Genomic DNA, 23,243 nt, shown 5'->3' on the forward strand with positions numbered 1-23,243 from the left:
AGCGGGCCACATGAACAAGCCTTGAGGAAGGGAAGGGTTCTGAGTCTGATGACCTCCTGGCTGACTTAGGTCACACTTTTGCAAAATGATGGAGCAGAACTTTGACTGCAGTTTCAGTGGCCTCTAGGAACATGTGAGCAGGATATAACTATGTATTCACAGAATGCTTACAGGATTGGGGCATCAGAGCTGGGAAGGCTGCTAGCATTTGCAGACGTGGAGTGGATCATTGCATCCTGTGGTATTGCAGGATGAGTGTGGCTGAACTGGTGGATTGAGTGTTTGTCCAGCTCAGCCTTACCTGTGGGCCACTGAGTGGAAGGAAGCAACTGGTCAGGCCTCAGAAGATCATGGTCTCCTTCCAGGAGGGAAGTGGGACAGATCTTTGTTATGCTTTTATCAACAGGCTTCCAATGGGACAAGCCATGGTCCCTTCCCCTCCTCTCTAGGACTACATGCAAATGGCAAAAATCAGCTAAACTTCTGAGGTAGGGGATTGTGTTGTTTCCCCCACCTAGGACTGGTGTCCGCATGCATGAGGACACTGGAGAAGGGAGATAGGAGCTCGTGGGTGTGGGTCATGCTGTATAGGTCTATGTTAAATTTGGGGACCCAGTCATAAGGAGACGTGTGAACATGAGAGCTGAAGGAGGAATAGCAGCAATGGGGAGAAGGACAGTAGAGGCTGAGTGCAGCATCAGTCCAGAAAGGTGACATTTCATTAATGACAGAAGCCTCAAAAGACGTAATGAGCATCGCCAAAAATCTAGAGGAAGAGGAGGTCAAATCAAGATAAAGTGAAGCAGGAGGAAAGGGAGAACAAGAAACACATTAAAGAAGGAAAAATAGAGTTGTTGGTGGTGATAGATCTTACCTGCACACTTGCTGGGGGTAGGGAAAGGGGAAGAAAAGTCAAGATCAATTGGGAAATTGACATTTGTAGCAGCAGAAAAAAGTTAATGTGGGTGGAGGATTTGGTCATTACGTGGGCAAATGGTGAGGCTGGTGGAGCAGATAATACAGATGTCTTATGCATTTCTCTCCTGTGGCTTTCCCATACCTGTCCTGCCCACAGGGCCCCTACAGGAGGTCAGGGAATGTGCTGCCACTGTGAGTGAGGGCTAGGCTGGCCAGGAGGGAGTGGTGCAGGCTTTGGGTGATGTTTGGAATTTAGAAGGTGGAGCAGGATGTCAGAGGGAGGTCACCCTGTGTATCTGACGCTGCCTCTGTAGAGAGGCTGGTAGAGAGGGGGCTCTGCTGAAGAGAAGAGATTTTGGGAAATGGTCAGGGAATCTTACATAAATGACATGATTTAAAAAAAAAGATGACAGAGTAGAAGATGAAGGCTGTCGATGTGAAAATGAGAGAATATAATTTCGAGGCAATAGCGAAAGGAGATCTGTTATCCATAAGATGGAAGTTCATGCTATGTTACAGAGTCTGAGGACTTTGGAAAGCTTTTTGAGAGGCTACTGGAAGCAGCAGCAGCAGGCAGGGTAGATACTGACCAAGATAATGGGTAACATTGTTAAGTCCCTGGGTGGAGGAGACAGCATGCACCCAGGGGGAGAAGTGGGAGGCTGAGGTTTGGGACGCCAGACAGCTGAGGGGGTGGGGAGAAAACACAGAGGGCTAGCCTTACCGGTAGCTCCTGTGCTGCAAGAACCATGCTGATTGTCACAATTTTTGATGCAATTGCATCCTGTTATTAGCCAAAATACTGAAACTGGCTAACATGTATACCAGCATCAAGTGAAATATTTGCCAGGTGGGCAAAGAACACTGGGGAAAGCAAGGGAGAGAAATAGGAAGTGGAGAAATAATGAAAATGTAAAGTAGAGGATTTATAAAACATTTAAGTGTTCATACAAATTTCATGTTTTTGGTAATAGAATCTAAAATATGTAACTATATAAGACTATTTTTATAAGAAAAGCATGTGTGAATCACACAAGTTAAAACTATGGATGTGCTGTGCAGACAGTGTCTTTTTTTTTTTTTTAATAAACACATGGCATCAGACAGAGCCATTTAACTATTATGCTATTAACATTGTAAATAGCATAAGAGTTCATTCAGTGCATTTCACTTAATATTTTTTTCACTTTGGTTACAGGGAATATGATATAGTTGGAAACATAGCAGACGGGAAACTCCAAGAATGGTGTCACTCTTCTCTTGACAACGTCTTGACCATCTAGTTGGGGGATTTGATGCTCCAATGAAGTAACTTTGTTAATAACTCCGTTGCCCCTTTTCTTTTCTCTTTATTTTGGTGGAGGTTCCCAATTTTATTAATGCCACGCTACCGCCTCAGGAGCTCATCACTGCTCAGGAGATTGACAGCTACTTACGCCGGGAGCTGATCTATAAGCGGAATGAGAGAATAGGGAAGCGGGTGAAGGCCCTTTTGGAGGAGTTCCCTGACAAAGGCTTCTTCTTTGCCTTTGGAGCTGGTGAGTAGTGGGTTACCTCTCAGTAGCCTCTGAAATCTGAGGCTTCTCCCAAGAAGGGAATGTTGAGGTGAACCCCCGTTTAGGGCCTGTGCTAGTCATGAAGCAAGATGAAGGGAGTGACACCTTCCTTGACTTATTTCAGTTGCAGAGTGGCTCCAGCTGGGGACGGAGCATCCAGCATGGTTGAAATGTTGCTGGATGAGCTGGTGCATGTGACATCACCCATAGCTCTCTCCACACATGAGCCAGCTGGGAAAGCATTTTTGTCCTCTGAATTTCATACTTAATCCCAACTTCTTCCTGGTACTTTTCGCTTTGTAAACTCTCACTAAAAATATATCTGTCTTTACTCTTCTACCTGACAATGAGCCTCCCAAGTCCAAGGCCTGACACATCAGCTGTTACTGACTGTTAACAACATACATGGAGAGAGAATAGGACAATTATTTTCTTTTGTGGGCTTCTTGAAATAAATTTTAACCCCCGGAGTGACTCTGACACAGAATTCTTTGCAGCCTCAGGAATTGAGGATAAAAATGCCAGAGGCTGGACAGTATGCAGAAAGATCATTTGCTGGGCTGGGCTTTGTTGTCTCATATTTTTCTGCTAACTTCATAAACTTAAACAAGTCATGTCCCTCAGTTTTTTTTTACCAGTAAGATAGGGGGTTGGAGAGAAGCAACTCTGAAATGGCGGGGTGAGGGCCTCCAAAAACCTGTTCTTCCATAACAGCAATAAGAACACTGGAGAAAATAGTCAAAATCAAATTTTCCACAGCTCTGGAAATTAATTAAAGGTTTGCAACAATCCTAGAAGTGTTTATTTAAGAAAACTGGATGAATTTTGATAGAAGCAGTGGGCTTTGTGGCATTTTAACTTGTTCTGTTTTTATCTCCCTTTTCCCAGCTTCACAGTAGTCTTGAAAATCAGGAGCCTTGAACTACAGTAACTGTGAAAACCATTTGCCTAATGGTTACTGGAGGGAACAGAATGGGTTCAAAGTTCCTCCAAAGCTCCATCCTCAAAGAATCATCACCATTTGACATGTCCAATAGCTCCCTGAAATTTCCATTCCCAAGCTTGTCTTCATTTGAACTGACTCAGAGCTTGCTCTGTGTGAATAGCCCTATTCTTACGGTGTTTGTTGAAAACAATCAGTGGCAGCAGTTTAACATCATAGTTGCTGGAAATAGCAATATTAATTGAAGCTTACAAGAGGCTGCCCAAAAAACTTAAAAGGAAAATACCATAGGGGATTTTGAAAAGCTCTAAAATATTCCTAGAAAGTCACATGCAGGCCGGGCGTGGTGGCTCAAGCCTGTAATCCCAGCACTTTGGGAGGCCGAGATGGGCAGATCATGAAGTCAGGAGATCCAGACCATCCTGGCTAACCCGGTGAAACCCCGTCTCTACTAAAAAATACAAAAAAACTAGCCAGGCGAGGTGGCGGGCGCCTGTAGTCCCAGCTACTCCAGAGGGTGAGGCAGGAGAATGGCGTAAGCCTGGGAGGCAGAGCTTGCAGTGAGCTGAGATCTGGCCACTGCACTCCAGCCTGGGCGACAGAGCAAGACTCCGTCTCAAAAAAAAAAAAAGAAAAAAAAAAAAGAAAGTCACATGCATGAGAAGGGCAGTGCACATGCCCAGGAAGGACTTGAGAAGGTCCTAATCTCTCTCACCTCTGGCTGATCTTGAGGCTCTGTGTAAGCAGGGTGTGAAAGCTAAGGCAGGGTCATAAATTGCCTGCTGAAGCATCAAAGACATGCCCCCAAACTCACACAGCCCCTCTGCAAAGGTTGGGAAACTTACCAGTTCAAGGAATTTAAGGAAATCTCTGTTCAGTCATTAGCCAGCCACTAAGCTAACTGAGCAGATCCTTCAGTGATCACACACAACAAAGAATACAGACTTTAGAGACTTAGTCCTAGAAAATCACTGAACAAACAGCAACAACAATGCACCTAGGAAGAGGGGACAGGAGAAAATGATTTCCAGAGTTGGTATGTTATGTTATTTAAATGTCTAGTTTTCAATAAAAAACAATTATAAAACACAGAGAAAACTAGAAAGTATGGCCCAGGGAAAAACAAGCAACCAATAGAAGCTGTCCTTGAGGAAGTTAGTATCTTGGACTTACTAGAAAAAGACTTTAACACTAGTTATTATGAATATGTTCAAAAACTAAAAGAGGCCGGGTGTGGTGGTTCGTGCCTATAATTCCAGCACTTTGGGAGGCTGAAGCAGATGGATCACTTGAGGGCAGGAGTTTGAGACCAGCCTGACCAATATGGCAAAACCCTATCTCTACTAACAATACAAAAACTAGCCAGGCGTTGTGGTGCGCACCTATAATCCCAGCTACTTGGGAGGCTGAAGCAGGAGAATTGCTTGAACCTGGGAGGCAGAGGTTACAGTGAGCTGAGATCACGCCACTGCACTCCAGCCTGGGCCACAAGAGTGAAACTCCATCTCCAAAACAAAAAACAAAAAACAAAAACCAAAAAATAAAAAACAAAAAACCCTAAAATAAACCACGTCTAAAGAATTAAAGGAAAGTTTGAGAACAAATCTCACCAAATACAGAATATCAATAAAAATATAAAAATTATTTTAAAAGAACCAAATAGAAATTCTGGATTGAAAGTACAGGAACTGAAATGAAAAATTCACTAGGGGGGGCTGAACAGTAGATTTGAACTGGCAGAAGAAGAATCAATATACATGAAGATAGATTGATTGAGATGATTCAGTATGAGAAAGAGAAAGGAAAAGGAATGAAGAAAAATGAATAGATCTTCAGATACCTGTGAGACACCCTCAAGTGTGCCAATGTACACCTAATGGGAGTCTCAGAAGACAGGAGAGAAAAAAAAAGAAATAAAAAGAATATTTGAATTTAAAATTGCTCGAAAATGTCTCAAATTTGATGAAAAATATTACTCTGCACATTCAATCAATGAACTATAAGTTATATAAAATCAAAACGTTTCACACCAAGGCATATCATAGCCAAACTGTCAAAAGCCAAAGACAGAGAATCTTGAAAGCAGTAAGAGCAAGGCAGACAAAGGATCCCCAATAGGATTAACAGCAGATTTCTCATCAGAAGCCACGCAAGCCAGAAGGCTCTGGGGCACATACTCAAAATGCTGAAATAAAAGACTGTCAACAAACATTTCCACATCCAGCAAAACTCAAAAATGAAGGAGAAATATGTTGCATGTGAGCTGAACAGAATTTGTATTCTGCTGCTGTTGGATAAAGTCTTCTTTAAATGTCAATTAGATCAATTTGATTGATGATGCTCTTCAGTTCAACTATATTCCCTATCTGATAATTCCAGAATCTCTGTCATGTCTGAGTCTGGGTCTGATGCTTTCATTGTTTCTTCAGATTGTAATTTTTCTTGCCTCCCAGCGTGCCTTGTAATTTTTAATTGAAAGCTGGATATGATATATCTGGCAATGAGAAGTAAGGGAAATATGTTTTTAGCGTGAGGGTTTATGTTAATCTTTCTCAGAGTTGGGCTGTTTAATGTTTTGCTGTGGTCTGAATGTTCCTAAAAACTTGTGTGTTGAAACTTAATTATTATTGTCATAGTATTAAGAGGTGGGGCCTTTGGGAAGTGATTAAGACATGAAGGCTTCACATTCATGAGTGGATTCATGCTTTTAAAAGGACTGGAGGAAAGTAGCGTAGGCTCTTTTTTTGCCCTTGTGCCTTCCACCATGTGAAGATCTAGCATTAGCCCCTCCTGCCATGTGAAGACTCAGGAAGAAGGCCCTCATCTGGGCATGGTGGTGCATGCCTGTAATCCCAGCACCTTGGGAGGCCACGGCAGGAAGATCACTTGAGCTCAGGAGTTTGAGACCAGCCTGGTCAACACAGCGAGACCTCACTTCTACAAAAATTAAATAAAAATTTAGCTAGGCATAGTTTGCCTGTAGTCCCAGCTACTTGGGAAGCTGAGGTGAGAGGATCACTTGAGCCCTGGAGGGTGAGGCTGAAGTGAGCTATGAACATGCCACTGCACTCCAGCCTGTGTGACAGAGTAAGACTCTTGGTATTTAAAAAACAAAAAGGCTCTCACCGGGCACTGAATGCCTATGCCTAGATTTTGGACTTCCCAGCCTCTAGAACTGTGATAAATAAATTTCTATTATTTATAAATGACCCAGTCTGTGGTATTTTGTAATGGCAACACAGACTAAGGCATGTTTGATGTACCTCTGAATCCCAGAGGCTTCAGTTTCCTCTAGTGTCCTCTATAGTTTTTCCTCTAGTTTTTTTGTCTTTGTGTTTTCTTAAGAACGTTTCTTAAATAGAGTCTGAGTCTTGCTGCATTTTCACCTGTAATCCACTATTATTTTACTGGAGCCCTACTGATGTGATGCTAAAGTGAAGACACCATTTCATACTCAGTTATAATAAAAAAGATGGATAGTAAAAGGTTTTGGTGAAGACATGGAGAAACTGGCACCCTCATGCATTGCTACTGGGAATGTAAAATGGTGTAGCCATTTTGGAAAACTGTTTAGCAGTTTTTCAAAATTAAACATGGGGCTACCATTTGATCCAGCATTTCAACTTCCAGATATATGCCTAGAAGAATTGAAAACATATATCCACACAAAAATTTGCACACAGATGTTCATGGCAGCATTATTTATAATAGCCAAAAAGTGGAACCAAACCAACTGTCCATCAACTGACACGGATAAATAAAAGGTGATATATATATATACACAATGGAATATTATTTGGCCATAAAAAGGAAAGAGGTACTGATATATGGTACTACATGGATGAACTTTGAAAACATTATGCTAAGTGAAAACAGCCAGTCATAAAATCATATGATTATATTTATATGAAATGTCCAGAACAGGCAAATCTATAGAGACAGAAAGTATTCATAGATTAGTAGGTGCCAGGGGCTGGGGTCAGAAGGTTGAAAATGTTTTAAAATTAGATAGTGGTCGTGCTTGCACGACTTTCTGAATATGCAAAAAAACCAACGAATGGCATACTTTAAAAGAATGAATTTTATGTTATATGAATTATATTCAAATATTAATAAAACTTATAGACATATGAGGGGTTTGGGTCCCACATCATGCTCATTGAAAAGTTCTGCCACAAAACAAATTGCAGTTTGTGCCCTCAGCAGTGCCTGTGAGTATGTGGCAGTTTTCTTCTTCTGTAAGTCGTGTGTTTCATGTCATGTGCACATTTCTACTGTCTCAACAAATGGCTTCCTGTAACAAAGCTATTAGCCTGGGCCTCACTCTTGAGGCACCATAACAGTGATGCAGGCGCCAGATGAGAAAGTTAGGAAACAGAGCCAGTGGTGGTGTCCCAGTGCACCACCCTGGGTCTGCGTGGATGGAAGGTGCCCAGGTGCTGGAGTGTGGGTTTTTGCTTTCCACTCCTGCCAGACTTAGGTGAGCTCCCAAAAGCTTCCCCTATGTCCAGTGCAGGGGTAATGGGGTGCTGGGGAGAGGGGAAAGGTCGACTGAGTTCTGGGCTGGTGGGAAGCTGGAGCATAGCTTGGTCTGAGCAGTTCGGTGGGTGGGCCCTCATGGTGGAGGTTGTGCCAGGCAGGTGGCACAGGCAACACCAACACCTGAGCTTTCCCATTACTCAGGGCTCGATTTGTGATACTGATGCAGTGCTAGATGGGGGCGTCGGGAGTGCCCAGGGGCCGTGACCCCCATCTAGCACCAGCTCCTTCTAGGGCAAAGTTACCTTTCTGTAGCCGCTTTCTCTCTGGGCCTTCTGAAGGCTAAGTTGAGCAGAGGAAACTACAGAAATTGCTCCCAAACACATTACTGTGTGCTTTTAAAACTTAAAAGCTGTGTGGTTAGCGAACTTTTAATTGCAAAATGAGGATATCTGAAAACAGAAAGTACTGGAGTTTTAAAATCAAGCAGCAACTTTTGTCATGGGGATGTAGATATAAAATGCGAAGATTACAAATGGAAATCACCTTTGCAGTAGAAGAAAAATTGAAGTCAGAAGTGCTAAGTGGAAACAATAATCACTTGTTCTAAATTGCCAGTTCCTTATTTGCAAATGAACAACCTAGGATGAGTGGTGCAAGACACGACTTTTTTTCTTATTTAGGTGTCGATCTTAAATCAGCTCATGCTGATTTTAGGCTCCTGTTTGCCAGGGTTACTTCTCCAGTGGCCTCCTCTCCTACCCCACATTTCTAGGTTACAGCTATCACCCCTGCACTGGCCGCTGTCTAGGCTGGTCTAGGCTGCGGGGAGGAGAGGGGAGGATGGGAGGGAATGGTTTTGCCAAACTTCCCTCTCTGAGCCTCTGCTGACCCATGAACCCCACCTTTGATGCATGAGGGTGAAAATGAAAGCAGGAACCATGCGCCTTCTGCTTCCTTCTTGGGGCCTATTTGCTGTACTGCCACAGGCTCCCAGGGTTCCCTGGTTGTGACTCCTGAGACCATAGTGGGTTCGTCCTATGCAGAAACCTCCAAGAAGGATAGATCTTAGATTAGGTTGCCTTTACTTTTTCTAGAAAGTGGTGATTGGGAAGTAGCTATTCCTTCGGTCCCACCAGCCTCCCTGTTTTCTCAGAGAGCACATTTGCATTTCATCCTGTAGTTGGGAATTCTCCCCTGCACCCCCCCCCCCCGCCTTTTTAAAAATTGAGACAGAGTCTTGCTCTGTCATCCAGGCTGGAATGCAGTGGTGCAATCTCGGCTCACTGCAACCTCCGCCTCCCGGGTTCAAGCGATTCTCCTGCCTCAGCCTCTTGAGTAGCTGGGATTACAGGCACCCACTACCATGCCTGGCTAATTTTTGTATTTTTAGTAGAGATGGGGTTTCACCATGTTGGCCAGGTGGGTCTTGAACTCCTGACTTCAGGTGATCCACCCGCCTCGGCCTCCCAAAGTGCTGGGATTATAGGTGTGAGCCACTGTGCCCAGCCTGAATTCTTGTATTTTCTCCAGACCAGTGTCCTCACCTTTCAGGATCCTGCTCACATATCACCTCTTCTGGGAGGTCTTACCAGGTTGCAGTTTGATGTCCAGGCTCTCCCCTTAGCTGTGTGACTTCAGGTAACTCGCTGCATTGTTCTGATCTTCAGTGTCATCGTCTCTGAAATGCTACTGATGCTGCCCTGCCTGCCTTGCAGGACTGTTGGCAGGCCTGATTCCAGAAGCTCTGTGGAACTGTACTGTGCTGGACAGATAGGCAGGGGGCTAGGCAGGGTAATTTCTTGGTTCTAGGGTGTGTGTTTGGGAAGTATGATTGGTGGTCCGGGGAGCTGCAGCATTTCAGACTGTTTTTCTCACTGCAGGTCATTTCATGGGCAACAACACAGTGCTGGATGTTTTGCGGCGTGAAGGCTATGAGGTAGAACACGCCCCTGCTGGACGACCCATCCACAAGTAACCGCCCTGTGCTTCTATCTTGGCTGGGGAGCTGAGACCCTCATGGGGCTGCCTGGGCACCAGGGTGGGCTGCTATCCTGAGGAACTCCAGAGAACCCCTGCCTGGTCATTTCCCCCGCACTTGACCTTACATGGACATTTGGCACCAGCTCAGCTGGCTTTGTGTGGCTGGGGCTGTGCCAGATGTGGTTGGCAGGGTGGACACTTTGGACTGCAGAGGCCTGGCCTTTTTCTCAGTGGCGTTTGGGGAGCAGGGGAAGGTGAAGGGAAGGTTGCCTAGGGGTCGAAGGGTGGGGAAAGGAGGAGTAATTAGGCTTAATGTCCAGTGTCCTTTGCCCTAGGCGTTTTGGAAGTTTTCGGGAGGCAGAGTCGGGCCATGACAGTGGTAAATACACCAGAGGGGTTGGGGTGAAGGGAGTGCATGTCTGATCCCTCTCGGGGGCAGGAGAAAGTCCCTTCTCTTTCTCTGAGCTGTTTCCTCCTCCCTAGGTTTTTTTTGTCTCTCTCTCTCTTTTTTTTTTTTTTTTGCCAAACTGCCCTGTGCCCCTGCAGACCCTTCTGTAAAGAACTCAGGGGGCCCTCAGCAATGCTGTGCACCCACTGGCCTCCCAACTGGTCGTCCATCCTGGTGGGCCCCAGGTGTCCTTCCCCTTCCCCTGTAGTAGTCTGCTTGGGCTGTCATAGCAACCACCACAGACTGAGTGATCAACAGAAATGCATTTCTCACAGTTCTGGAGGCTGGAAGTCCCAGCTCAAGGTGTCAACGGGACTGGTTTCTCTTGGGACCCCTTTGCTTGACGTGTAGATGGCCGTCTTCTCTTCCTGCTGGCACGTGGCATTTTTTCCCGTAAGCGAGCATCCCTGGCCTCTCTTCTAGTAAGGACACTGGTCTCATTGGACTAGGGCCCTCATTTTAACTGAATCACCTCTTTAAAGGCCTTAACTCCAAATGGTCACGTTCTGAGGTACTGGGGATTGGAGCTTCAACATGTGAATGTGGGGGGCACCCATCAGCCCCTAATATCCCCTCCATTCCTCTGGCCCCCACTCCCTCCCGATCCACGGTCAGCAGCCCCCCTCTCCTGGCAGAGGTCTCCGCTGTAGCGAGAGCGCTCCAGGATGCAAACGCTCATCCCCTGACAGAGGATCCAGCAGTTGTGTCTGCCCGAAGGCCGCCCATCTCCAGCTGCCCTCTTTCTCCTCAGAAGGCCCCCCTTCACCGCACCTTGTCTCCTTGTTCCCCCTCACCCCAGAGGCTCCTGCATGGCAGGAGCCATAATTTTTCCAGTCTCCCTCCAAGCGGGAAATCCTGGATACATCCTGGACTTCTCTTATCCCCACCTGTCTTCATGCCCTGTATTCAGTATGTCAGTACCGACCGCCCTTCACAGAGCACCTTCTAGCTTATGGAAGGGCTGACGTGAGACTGCTCATTTCCCTCCTCCACCAGGCTTTTGTCTTCCTCCAGTAAAGACTTGCTGGGATTTGTCCTTCTCCATTGCCATGGCCACCGCCCCATTCCAGGCCCTTCTCCCTCTGGTTCACTCTTCATCCTCCCGTGGGACTAATCTTTCCAGTGTCCCATATTCAAACCCTCCGTGGTTTCATGTTGTTCTCTTTCAAGGTCATTGTCTTCACGCGGAGGTCTTGGCACTCAGACCTTATCCTTCCAGCACGGATCTGCTGCTTGCTTCAGAAGAGCTTCCATCCTGTCCCCGCCTCTCCACCTTTACTGACACTACTTCCCCCGTCTGAGGAGCCCTCCTCTCCTCCCCTTGACCGGGAGGATCCCGCCCCTGCCTGAGTCAGCTCTGCTGCAGGCTCACTGCCTCTCTCTTTCCTGTTCTCCTTCAGATCTGGAGGAGCCAGCCCTTAGGGGTTCTCTGTGCCCTGCAGGACTGTGGGTCTTTCCTCCCTCACTGGTCTCTGGTCCCTTCTCAGCTCTTCCTGCCGGGCTGACTGGACTGGGGTTCAACGCGCTGTCCCTCGGGTGCTGGAGAGGGCCCTACCTGGGGAGTGTGTGTGTGTGTGTGTGTGTGGTGTGTAGTGTGTGTGGAGTATGTGATGTTTGTGTGTGTGTGTCTGGTGTGTGTCTGGTGTGTGGTGTGTGTGAGGGGTGTGTGTTGTGTGTGTGTGATATTTGTGTGCAGGGTTTGTGTGGTATGTATCTAGTGTGGAATAGGTATGTGTGGGGTGTATGTGTGTGTGTGTCGTGTACATGGGTATGGTGCATGTGTGGTGCATGTCTGGTGTGTGTGTTTGGTACGTGTGTGTGTGAGGGGTGTGTGTGGTATGCGGGGTGTGTAGTGTGGATGTGTGTGGTACATGTCTGGTGTGTGTGTGTGGGTATTGTGCCTGTGTGTGCTGCATGTTTGGTGTGCGTGTTTGTGTGTGTGTGGGGTATGTATGGTGCATGTCTGATGTGTGTGTTGTGTACGTGTGGGGTGTGTGTTGTGTTGTGGTACATGTGGTGTGTGTGTGTGTAGTGTGTGTGGTACGTGTGGTGTGTGTGGTATGTGTGGTGTGTGTGTATTGTGTGTGTGGGGGGGTATGTGTGGTGCATGTCTGATGTGTGTGCTGTGTATGTGTGGGGTGTCTGTTGTGGTATGTGTGGTGTGTGTGGTACGTGTGTTGTGTGTGTGTGTTCCTGGTTGTTCCCAGGCTCCTTAATTCTGCCTCTAACCCTGATACCTGCCCTTAGGGAAAGGAAGGTCAGGAATCGGTCTTTTTAGAAGCTTTCCAGGAGATTCTGATGCCCAGTGAAGGCTGAGAACCAGTGTTCTCACTTTCCTGGGGAGGAAAAGAGCATTTATTGGTGGATCATCAGGTGGTAGCCAGATTTATATGGGCTCTCTGTTAATACTCAAAATCAGCCTGAAGAAACTGTGAAAGGCCACACAATTAACCAGGACCAGGAAATAACCCAGACCCATCCACCGCCTAAACCTTTTCTTTCTACCCTTTCTTCTCCCACCTTTTATTCCTAGCCTCTATGTCTTTGTTCATGGAGTTTCCTCTGCCAGAGATTCTTCCCCTACCCACACTACTCCCAGTTCTCTCTATCAGAATCTGTGAGATCCAGCACAACTGTCACATCTTCCTCCATTGCTCCAGCCTGGGTTCATCCTGTGCATGACCCCAAGGAACCTACAGTTTGTGCAAGAGCTCTTTCTTTCTTCTACAGCCTTCTGGACAAGGATCTAATTTTCAAAATTGGATTTCCAGGAGTACCTATCCTGGCATCTGGCACATGATGGGATCTCAAATAGGATTGATTGCTGATGTGCTACTATCATTGCCGGTGCTGCTCACGTGCATTCATTTATTCAGCCAGTGGGGGACCTGAGGGGTGAACGTGCATATAGTGGTCCCAGGTGAAGCCATGAGAGAGGATGAGGTCTCTAAAGGAGCTCCTGTTCAGGAAGAAGGGACAGGGTCCTGGGAAGCTAAGGACCCAGGGAAGAGGGTTGGGGGAGAATGCCCACAAAGAGGGGCTGGCAAGGAGGACCAGGGCAGTAGGGGGATACCTGTTTCCTTCTTCCCCTCCTCGGCAGCCATATGGTAGTCCTTAAGGGATGATTCTGGTCATGTGGAACTTGAATCCAGGGCAGGCTGGTGTGGCTGGGGACATGAGGGCTGTTAACTGGTGATCTAGCTTACTTCAGGCCCTGCCAGCTCCCTTAGTCTTGGGGTAAGCCAGTATTGGGGAGACAGAGATGGGTGTGCATGTTGGGGTGTGGGGAGGGCAACTAGCAGCTGCCACTCTCCGCTTGTCAGCAGGCTCGAAAACACAGGAAATGCTCCTGAATGTGAGGCTGCTATTCTTTCAGCAGAGAAGAGAAAGAGATGGGGTTCCTGTTAGGCTAATCTGCAGAGGGCTTAGCCAGTTCCTCCCTCCTCCCCCTGGGATAATGGATACTATGTTAGTTTTCTATTGCTGCTATAACAAATTATCATAAACTCAATGGCTTAGAACAACACAGATTCATTATTTTATAGTTCTGGAGATCAGAAGTGTGACACAGGTCTCACTGGCTGAAATTAAGGTGTGGGCTTGGCTGCATTCCCTTCTGGAGGTTCTAGATAATTTGTTTTCTTTTCCTTTCCAGCTTCTAGAGGCTGCCCACATTCCTTGGCTCGTGGAGCCTTCCATCTTCAAAGCCAGCAATGTTGCATCTCTATAACCATTCTTCCATAGTCATATCCCCCGCTGACCACAGAAGGGTTCTCTGCTTTTAAGGGCCCATGTTATTAGATTGGGCACATCTAGATAATCTGGGCTACTCTCCTCATCTTAAGGTCCTTAACTTAATCACACCTGCAAAGTTCCTCTTACCATGTAAGGTAACGTGTTCAGAGCTTCCAGGGGCAAGATCATGGACATCTTTGGAGATCTGGCAGATGTCCTTTTGGTTACACAGTGGTATGCTCTAAGGTTCTGATCAGCCCTGCTAGGGTTTATACAGCTTCACTCATTCTCAGAGGACTGGGAGAAAGAGGGATGCACCTGAAGTAAGGATCTACTGAGTGCTCAGCACTGTGTGAAGCATGGTGTTTGGGCTGTTTTAATCCTCACAGCAACAAAGTAGGATAGGTTAATTTTATACAAGCAGCAGAGGCTTAGAAAGGTCAATTATCTTGTCTAAGGCTCCAAGCTTGGGGTCTTTTCCTTGTCAACCAGTGTGTTTCTTTCTTGGAGACTTCTATGGAGCGAGGAGGCTGTGTGGAATGCAGGTAGGGGGCAAATAGGCTATCAGCACAAGGGGGTAGCCCTATATTGTAGACAAAATGACCATGGGCTTAGCCTTTGTGGGTAGAAGTTTAGCTAAACTGTGAGAATCCGGGTGGGTGAAAACATGATAATCTAGATCTTGAGCCTGTGACGGGATCCAGCCCAGAGGCTCTATGATGGATTGGGTGTGTTCAGCAGCTGGGATTTTCTATTTGAGGCAGAAGAGCAGTCACCTCTATTGACCTAGAGACCCTTAAACCCCTGTCTGAGTCCATGTGAGCATTTGTCTGTAGGATCTCCCTGGAGATTACAGTGACACTAATTTCTACTCTCTATATTTTCTACAATGAGAATGGATTAGCTTTATGACGTGAAAAAAATCTCAACAATGAATGTTACTTAAAAACAGCAAATAATTGGCCAGGTGCGGTGGCTGACGCCTATAATCCCAGCATTTTGGGAGGCTGAGGGGGGTGGATCATGAGGTCAGGAGTTCAAGACCAACCTGGCTAAGATGGTGAAACCTCGTCTCTACCAAAAATACAAAAAAATTAGCTGGGCCTGGTGGCACGTGCCTGTAATCCCAGCTATTTGGGAAGCTGAGGCAGAGAATTTCTTAAACCTGGGAGGCAGAGGTTGCAGTGAGCCGAGATCATGCCACTGCACTCCAGCCTGGGCGACAGAGCAAGACTCTGTCTCAAAAAAAAAAAAAAAAAAAAAAAAAAAAAAAAAAAAAAAAGATGGCACAGAATCCTTCTTGTAACCTTGTGCAGGTCAGTTTCCTCTCCCGGGTCTTCAGTTTCCTCAGTTATAAAGTAGGTATTATGATTCCTTAGGACTCCTTAGCTCAGAAATATGAGGGAAATAAAAACCAGGAAGAGTAAAGCTAATTTCTTCCTGACCCCTACTCTCCAACCCCCACCCAGGGCTATTAACTTGGCTCTTAAGCCCTGGCCTTGGCTACCTGGAGTTTCTGGGGTGAGATCTTTGTTTGTTGTGAGTTGAACAGAAACAAAGCTATGATTTGTCTCACTGTGAGGACCCACTGTTTCAAGCCATAGAACACAGCCCTAGTGAGATTGAGACCATGTTCCTTGCTAAATCAAAGCAACAGACTTTTTTTGAGTGCCTACCGTGCACCAGGACCTGTTTGGGTCATATGAAGGCTGAGGATGACAAAGACATAGTCTCTGCCATGGGCAGAGGGCTTGGTGGGCATGGAGCTGCCTGACCATCTGCTCTTGAACCCTCTAGGACAGCGGCCCCCAACGTTTTTGGCACTAGGGACTAATTTTGTGGAAGAAAATTTTTCCAGGGGAGGGGGGGATGGTTTTGGGGTGAAACTGTTCTACCTCATATCAGGTTTAGATTCTCATAAGGAGCGTGCAACCTAGATCCCTAGCACACACAGTTCACAGTAGGGTTTGTGATCCTATGAGAATCTGATGTCCCTGCTGATCTGAGAGGATGTGGAGCTCAGGTGGTTATATGGTTGCTTGCCTGCTGCTCACATCCTGCTGTGTGGCCCATTTCCGAACAGACCACAGACTAGTGCTAGTCCATGGCTGGGGGCTGGGGACCCCTGCCCTAGGAGGCCACCTGAATCCTAGAGAGCCGTGATGGGGGCACATTCCCTTTTGAGGCTCTAGTTTCTTTGTTGTAATAATGAAAGGGTTCATTTAAGTGGCTTCACAGTTATGTACCATTGTGCTGAACTCAGGAGACAGTTAATAATATATTAAGCCCTGTCCTCCAGGAATCTTCTAGCTATGACTTTATGTTTCTGGGGTCCTTAGTCTCAGGTTCAGAGTAGGGGCCTTTTAAAATCTTTTGCCATTTTAGGAATTCCCTTCTTTTATATTTTTTGCCCAATATAAGTTTTTCCCTTTTTTGCTTTCCTTCTTGTATACCTCCACCCTTCCTCACACAAAGCCATTAATACTAACTGACTTCTCAGGCTCTGCCATGTTGTGGCTCAGAACTGAGGCCCACTCTGGTAAGGCAGATGGTTCATCAAGGCTGATTTGGAGTAATTGAGTTCTTACATATGCTGGTCAGTGGCACCTACATCATTGGACGAGGAAAACCCTAGACATGGCACATCCACTGCTCCCCTGCCTCAGGCAGATGGGAGTTTCAAGACCCTCACTCCCTACCTACATCAGGAGACAATGGGATTGACATCTAGTAGAATTCTTCTCTTTCTGCTCTCCCATTCCCTTCACCAAACCCTTGACAAAATTCTGTTGTTGGAAGAAACTTGGTCCTTCTAGTAGCTTATTTCTTCACACTCAAAGTATTTGGTGACTATAGTCACTTTTAGGGGAACACTAGAAGTGAGTCTGAGTTTCCCATTAGTTGTGAAAATATCTCTTTGGGAAAGATGATTTAAGGACAAATCTGTGATTACGTGGTTTGAAGACAGCCCTGAGAGCCTCTTCCTGAATAAAGCCCTCATGAGGGTACAGAAAGGATTAAGAGGGTTAAGAGCTACTTCACTGGTTTTAAGCAAATGGCATTTAAACGTTTTCCATCTGTCTTTAAAAGCTTTACTGTTCACTAGTCAGAGTGGTGACATTTGCCTGTATTTGGGAGGCGGAGGCGGGAGAATCACTTGAGCCCAGGAGTTTGAGGCTACAGTGAGCTATGATTGGGCCACTGCACTCCAGCCTGAGCTACTGAGAGAAACCTGGTCTCTAAAAAAAAAAGCCATAATTGTCAGTGATTTTCTAGACAGTGCTGACCTGTTCATTGTTGGAAAAGTACAGTAATTACTGTACATGTAATAGTTTAAAAATCTTGAATCTTTCTCCCCAGGACTAGGGGATTTAGAGAAGGTAGAGTGAGGATATCTGAGGGGGAAAGAAAAAAGGCGTCAAAGAGATCAATTCTCAAGGTAATTTCAAGAACTGGGTAATTTCTGCCCTTCCTGGCCAGCTTGAACTTTCAGGTTATCTGCTGTCATCGTGAAAACTGAGGTGTAAGAGAGCTGGGGAGGGTGCCATGCTGTGTGACCCTCCTCCAAAGACCTCCTCCTTCCACTTGTGTACAGAGGGAAGAGTAAAAAGACCTCCACACAGCCCACCCCGTCCACCGTCTTTGCTCCAAAAGTGTCTACCCCCGAAGTACCGACACCGGAAGCCATATCCTCGGTGCACTCAATGCTGCCGACCCTTGTGTCCCGGCCTGGAAGTGCCCACCCTCCCAGTGACGCCGAGCAGAAGTTCCGGAAGAAGCGGAGGCGACCACGGCGGAGGCAGCGACTCGGGCAGTTCAGCGATCTGTGGGTCCGCCTGGAGGAGAGGTCAGGCGAGTAGGCCGGGTCGGGTTGGCATCCACCTTTACCCTAGTGAGCGGAGCCAGGAATGCCCCTCACACTGGTTGCAATGGGAACCCCCCTCATGGAGCAACCTTTCCCTTTCCTCATGACCCCAGGCACCCTTTTTCTGTCCACTGTGACAGAAGTGAATCCAGATTTAAGGTAGTTGCTTCAAGCCAGGGCAAGGGCAACATGTTTATGCTTGTTAAAGAACAAGTTTCCGGGTAGGATGAGTCTGTTAAAAGTGGAAGGCATCTGGAAAGGTTGCAAATAACTTGATTTTTCAGATCTTTCTCCATGGCAGATTTAGGGAGAGTGCCATAGATTTGCAGAGCTGTAAGCAGCTCGGTGGGAATGGGCATGTTTAACTCCCATTGTAAGGGAAGAGTTGTGACCCTACACTGAATGTAGTCTCAGAGATGGCTGGGGAGTAGATCAGAGGTGGATAGGCAAGCCTGAGGCCGCAGGGCACAAGGCTTCTGGACCAACTACCCCAGAGAGGTGGGGAGCAGGAATCCAGTTAAATTAATCTCAGGTTTATTGAGTCCCTCCTTTGTGCCTGCTGTTGTGTTGGATGCTGTGTGTATGGGGCCAATCAGACACAGGCCCTGCCTTCATGGAACTTGCAGTCTGGTGAGGAAAATGGATTTTTGAGTAGATAATCTGCAGTGGAAGTGTAAGGTGCTGTGGGTGTGTGTGTTTGTGGTGCATGGGGTGTGTGTGTGTGTGTGTGTGTTGGAGGTTACTACTTAGGGTCAGAGGTCAGGAAAGTCTTCCCTTGAGGAAGCATCCTTTTGGCTTATACTGACTAGAAGCCAAAGTGGAACCTTGTGAATAGAGCTTCTGAGTCTGGATCAGTAGATTCAGGGATCCAGTGCCTGCACAGGTGCTTAATAAATGTAGAATGAGTAAGTGAGTGAGTGAACAACTGAGTAGGGAAGGGGAAGAGTTGAGGGCAGAGGGAACAATGTGAAAGTCTGGTTGGAGGGAACGATTGTGTTAAAGAAGCCGAGATAAAGTAATTCTGACTGGGGCCTGGGAAGTGAAGGAGTAGTGAGGTGAGATGTGTCTAGAGAGGTAAACAGGGAGGAAAGTAGGGAGCCATTGAAAGGTTTGAAGCAGACATGTGAGATGCTGTGTGATTTGCATTGTAAATGGACAGAAGCTGGCAGCCAGATGGGACCTGGAGAACAGGGACAGCTTCTGATGGTGTTCATGTCCCACGGTGACTCATGAACTATCCTCCATTGACAGAGAAATAAATTGACCTGTTTAGTACTTTTTCCAACAAGGCCATTGGTGGCCACGGGGTTGGGCATTTTATACCTCAGCTAAGGTGAAAGATCTGGGTAAGCCTGAGGTCATGGGTCCCTCAGCTTGAACTGTCTTGACCTGGTATGCCTACATGCTGTGCACATCAGGCCTGGACTTGGGCAGGTGAGAGAGCCAGAGACCCAGGGAGGAATCTGCATGGTCTGGCTCTGCCTCTGTGGTGGCCAGTGAGGAGGGTCCCTGCCTAAGATTGCCCAGAGGCTAGTGATTAGCAAACTTTGAATTGGGCCTTATATGAAGACTTTCACTAATCTTTGAATGAAGAACCAAATAGCCAGGGACAGTTGGCTAGTCTGCTGGTCTTAATATCCTCTGCCATTTGGTTTTCTGGTAGCAGTGGCCAAAGACATGAAAGAGGACCAGAGATATAGGAAGCCTATTAACATACTAATACCCATTCCTTTCTTTAAGGAGGGGAGATGAAGAGAAGCTGTGTGGGCATTTGGGGGCCTTGGCGTGTGCAGTGGTTTCTGCTGTGCCTTCAGACTCTGTCTTTCTCTTTGCCTCCTAGTGACGTGGTCCCGCAACTCCAGGTCCGTGTCCTGGACAGGCACATCTCCACTGAGCTGCAGTTCCCTCGCCATGGGCATTCCCACCACAGCCAGATGGTGGCCAGCAGTGCCTGCCTGTCTCTCTGGACTCCTGTGTTCTGGGTGCTGGTGCTGGCTTTCCAAACAGAGACACCTCTCCTGTAACGACCAGAAGTACCAGGCTAATACCCTGACCCCTTGGACTTGAAGGATGGCCATTCCTGTACTCCACATTCTGGTCTAGCCTTGTTGGGCCCAATCCAACACTGAAAAAGAAGCCCAGTGTTGATTCTTCTCTTTCCAAGGAATGAGACTTTGGGTTATCCAACTTTGGGGGGAGGTGTACAGTTTTGTAACATAATGAGTTGTGTGAAAATAAATTATAAATGAGTTGTATGAAAATAAAACCTTTTTTTTGTGTAGATTTTTATTCATGATGTGTATATATCAGGCAGACAACTTCTCTCACACCCTAAATCCTTTCACTGCTTCCCCCTAGGCCCTGCACTTCTCAGCTGCAGCTCTGATCCCTTCCGGCCCTGGCTTTGTATCCTGACCCTTTCCTCTTTCTGCTCCCTTTCTTTGTGCCACTCTTGGTTCTGGATGCAGGGGAGTCAGTGGGCCATGGAACTTGTGGTCTGCACCTCTCTATTCAAGCTCTGGTGAATAGGGTGCTCCCTGTGCCCTAAGAGATGCTTTCATTTTGTATAATGTGTGTGTCTCACTGAGAGGCTGGGTGGGGGGGTGGGGGGGAGTGGGTAGGCTTTGTCAGAGGTGCTGTGCAAGAAAGTGGTTTTCAAACTACCCCCAATCCCCATCTTGTTATTTATTATTCACATGTTTATTGTAAATGTCTTTTCTAAATACAAATCTTATTGGGACTCTCTCTATAAAATGTGTAAGAGTAGAACTTCCCCAGTTGAATCTGAAATGGGAGCTTTTAACCCTGCCCAGGTGATCTCTCTCCCCTAACCACCATAGTTCCAGATCAGGGTCTCCCACCTGTGGCAAGCGTCCTTTATGGTCCTGGGCTTCTGAGTAGCCCACAAAAACCCTAGATAGAATGTCTGTCCAGGGCTTGGGTGGAGTCAATAAGAAGTAGTTATATTTGTTCCCTAATCTGGCTTAGGGTAAGGCTGATTGTCTGGATTTGTAGCTCTGGCTTCCCTTCCTTTTCTGAGGCTTTTGTGGGTTCATGCTCAGTTATTTCCAGGGCCCAGAAGATCTCAGTGGCCTTACTGAAACAGTAGTGTGGTGGCACTTAGGATCCATGTCCACCACTTTGGTTCCATTCTGCACCATCTGTATTGCAGGTGTAGGTGGGCAAAAACTCCCAAATCCCCCTGCTGCTGTGTTCGATTCTCCTAATGAGATACACTCATGGGATATTTGGAAAACAAAAGTGGGCAGAGGTAGCTTTTCTTGAGCAGGGGGCATGGTTATGTACAGGCTTCAGCAGACACAAGTTTGTGCAGTTGTCAGTCTCTGCAGCCCCCTCTATTCCCCTGCTTCAGCGTGGAGTAGCTGTGAGGTTGGCACAATTTTTCCTTCAGGGTTCCCACCTTGGAGTACAGATGGTGTGATGCCTGATATCAACTCTTTGACTTCTGCAGCGGCAGCCATTCCTGTGACCATGTTAGCAACTATTTCTGCTTGAAATACCAAGAGTAGTTTCTGATTTGTGCACTGATTTCTGGCAAAAGTGCTGTTACCTGCTTCTCTGCGACTTGAATCTGCTCTTAACTTCGATAGGTATGGGGATGGAGCGGGGAGGCAGAGATACACTGGGAGGCCTGACTCCATTCCTCCAATTCTTTGTAAGAGGGTGGTGTGGCTCCCACCAAGGGCTCAATCCTAGCTGGGTGATTTCCTTGTTTTTTGGATCACATTATGGCCGAGGAAGCAGGCAGACCATTATTGGCAGGACCGACGCAAGGTGGTTTGTCACACTGGCTGCTCCACTTGAGAACTGAGCCACCAATCTCTGCTTTTGAGGTGGCAGAGGCTCAGATGCACCTGACTGGGACTTGGTTAGTTTTCATACAGAAACATCCTAAAGTGGAAGGGGAAAATCCTCCATACTTGGGCAGGATTGGCCTGCCCTTTTGTGAAAGCATAGGCTCTTCCAAGGATTCTGATGCAGCCCCACAGAACGGGGAACTGACATCATAGGCCAACTTCTTATTATCCTGCTCATTTGCTCTACCAGTTGTGCTCACCGCATCAACCTCCCATGCACTGGACTCTGAGAGCCTTAATCTAGTCTAGAAATGGAAGCACCTGGGGCCTTTCATATCAGCGTGAAGAGGAAAGGAGCCTGTGAGGGGAAGTGAGTGCTGAGTCCTGACTCTTCCTGGGGGTCCCAGAAAGTAACTGATGGGAAGCTGCCTCTCACTTAGGGTTGGGGAGCAGGTTTAACAGGTGGGTGTTAACCCACTGCTTCTACAGCGGAGCTTGGATTGCCAACAGAAAGAACTCAAACACTTTATTTTAAGGACATAAGAGAAATAAAAGTCACACTTAATACCTTTAAGTCAAATCAGAATTAACACCTTTTTGCTCACATATAAGTTATTCAAATCTTTTGCTCCCATTAGGAAAGATCTCGGGCCTGGTTCTCTTTTAGTGCTGAGGTGGCACCTTTTCATTCACTCAGCTGGCAGAGCAAAGCTGATCCCTTGGCAATCCAGTAGTCTTTGGACCGCTTGGAGGGTAAGAGGACGGTTACCACAAAGTTGGTTGAATGTCCTAATTAAGGATATAGGAAAAAAAGGGTTGTTACTTAGAGAATAACTTCCTCATACAGAGAGGCTACAAAGAGTCAAGACATCTGGGATCCAGTCCTAACTGGACAAAGAGTCCTTTATGGGTCGTTTTATGCTTTATAAAATGAAGATTTTAGAACAAATAATTCTTTAGGACTCGTCCAGCTTAGACTTCATAGAACTTTTTTTTTTTTTTTTGAGACAGGGCCTCACTCTATCACCCAGGCTGGAAGTACAGTGGCACGATCTCAGCTCGCTGCAACGTCTGCCCTCCTGGGTTCAAGTGATTCTCCTACCTCAGCCTCTTGAGTAGCTGGGGCTATAGACGCATACCACCATGCCTGGCTACTTTTTGTATTTTTAGTAGAGGCGGGGTTTCACTAGTTGGCTAGGCTGGTCTCAAACTCCTGGCCTCAAATGATCCACCTGCCTTGGCCTCCCAAAGTGCTGGGATTACAGGCATGACCCACTGTGCCCGGCCTAATAATTTCTTAATAACCAGTATTCAAATGTGTTTCGTATCTTGCAACAGTGATGTGTCTCTTTAATCTTTCAATTGGTAAGTTTCCCTCTGCTTCTTTTGCTGCTCCCTTGTAATATATTTGTTGAAACAACCAGACTGTTTGTCCTGTTAAGTTTCCCAGAATCTGGATTTTGATGACAGCATTGCTGTGGTGATTTTAAATATATTC

The 23,243-nt window shown here is 46.6% G+C and overlaps 2 protein-coding genes across 6 annotated transcripts in view; one reads left to right on the forward strand and one right to left on the reverse strand.

The window, feature by feature from the left end:
- TRABD2A (TraB domain containing 2A) overlaps positions 1-20,208 on the forward strand; it is a 57,840-nt gene extending 37,632 nt beyond the window's left edge. For 2 of the 5 annotated variants that reach the window (XM_065526931.2, XM_005575448.5), the window contains exons 4-7: positions 2,282-2,456; positions 9,780-9,870; positions 17,658-17,909; positions 19,768-20,208. In XM_065526931.2, coding sequence (XP_065383003.1) covers positions 2,282-2,456; positions 9,780-9,870; positions 17,658-17,909; positions 19,768-19,951 — 702 coding nt within the window. In that variant the 3' untranslated portion in view covers positions 19,952-20,208. Of the gene's footprint in view, positions 1-2,116; positions 2,457-3,362; positions 3,506-9,779; positions 9,871-17,657; positions 17,910-19,767 lie in introns of those variants that run through there. The other 3 variants (XR_012422123.1, XM_065526930.2, XM_045368994.3) reach the window with 3 other exon arrangements.
- A 2,037-nt stretch (positions 20,209-22,245) lies between these two features.
- DNAH6 (dynein axonemal heavy chain 6) overlaps positions 22,246-23,243 on the reverse strand; it is a 367,549-nt gene continuing 366,551 nt past the window's right edge. The window contains exon 77 of the mRNA XM_005575454.5: positions 22,246-22,534. Coding sequence (XP_005575511.2) covers positions 22,431-22,534 — 104 coding nt within the window. The 3' untranslated portion in view covers positions 22,246-22,430. The remainder of the gene's footprint in view (positions 22,535-23,243) is intronic.

The sequence above is a fragment of the Macaca fascicularis genome, chromosome 13 (assembly GCF_037993035.2).
Source record: "Macaca fascicularis isolate 582-1 chromosome 13, T2T-MFA8v1.1".
NCBI classification, from domain to species: domain Eukaryota; kingdom Metazoa; phylum Chordata; class Mammalia; order Primates; family Cercopithecidae; genus Macaca; species Macaca fascicularis.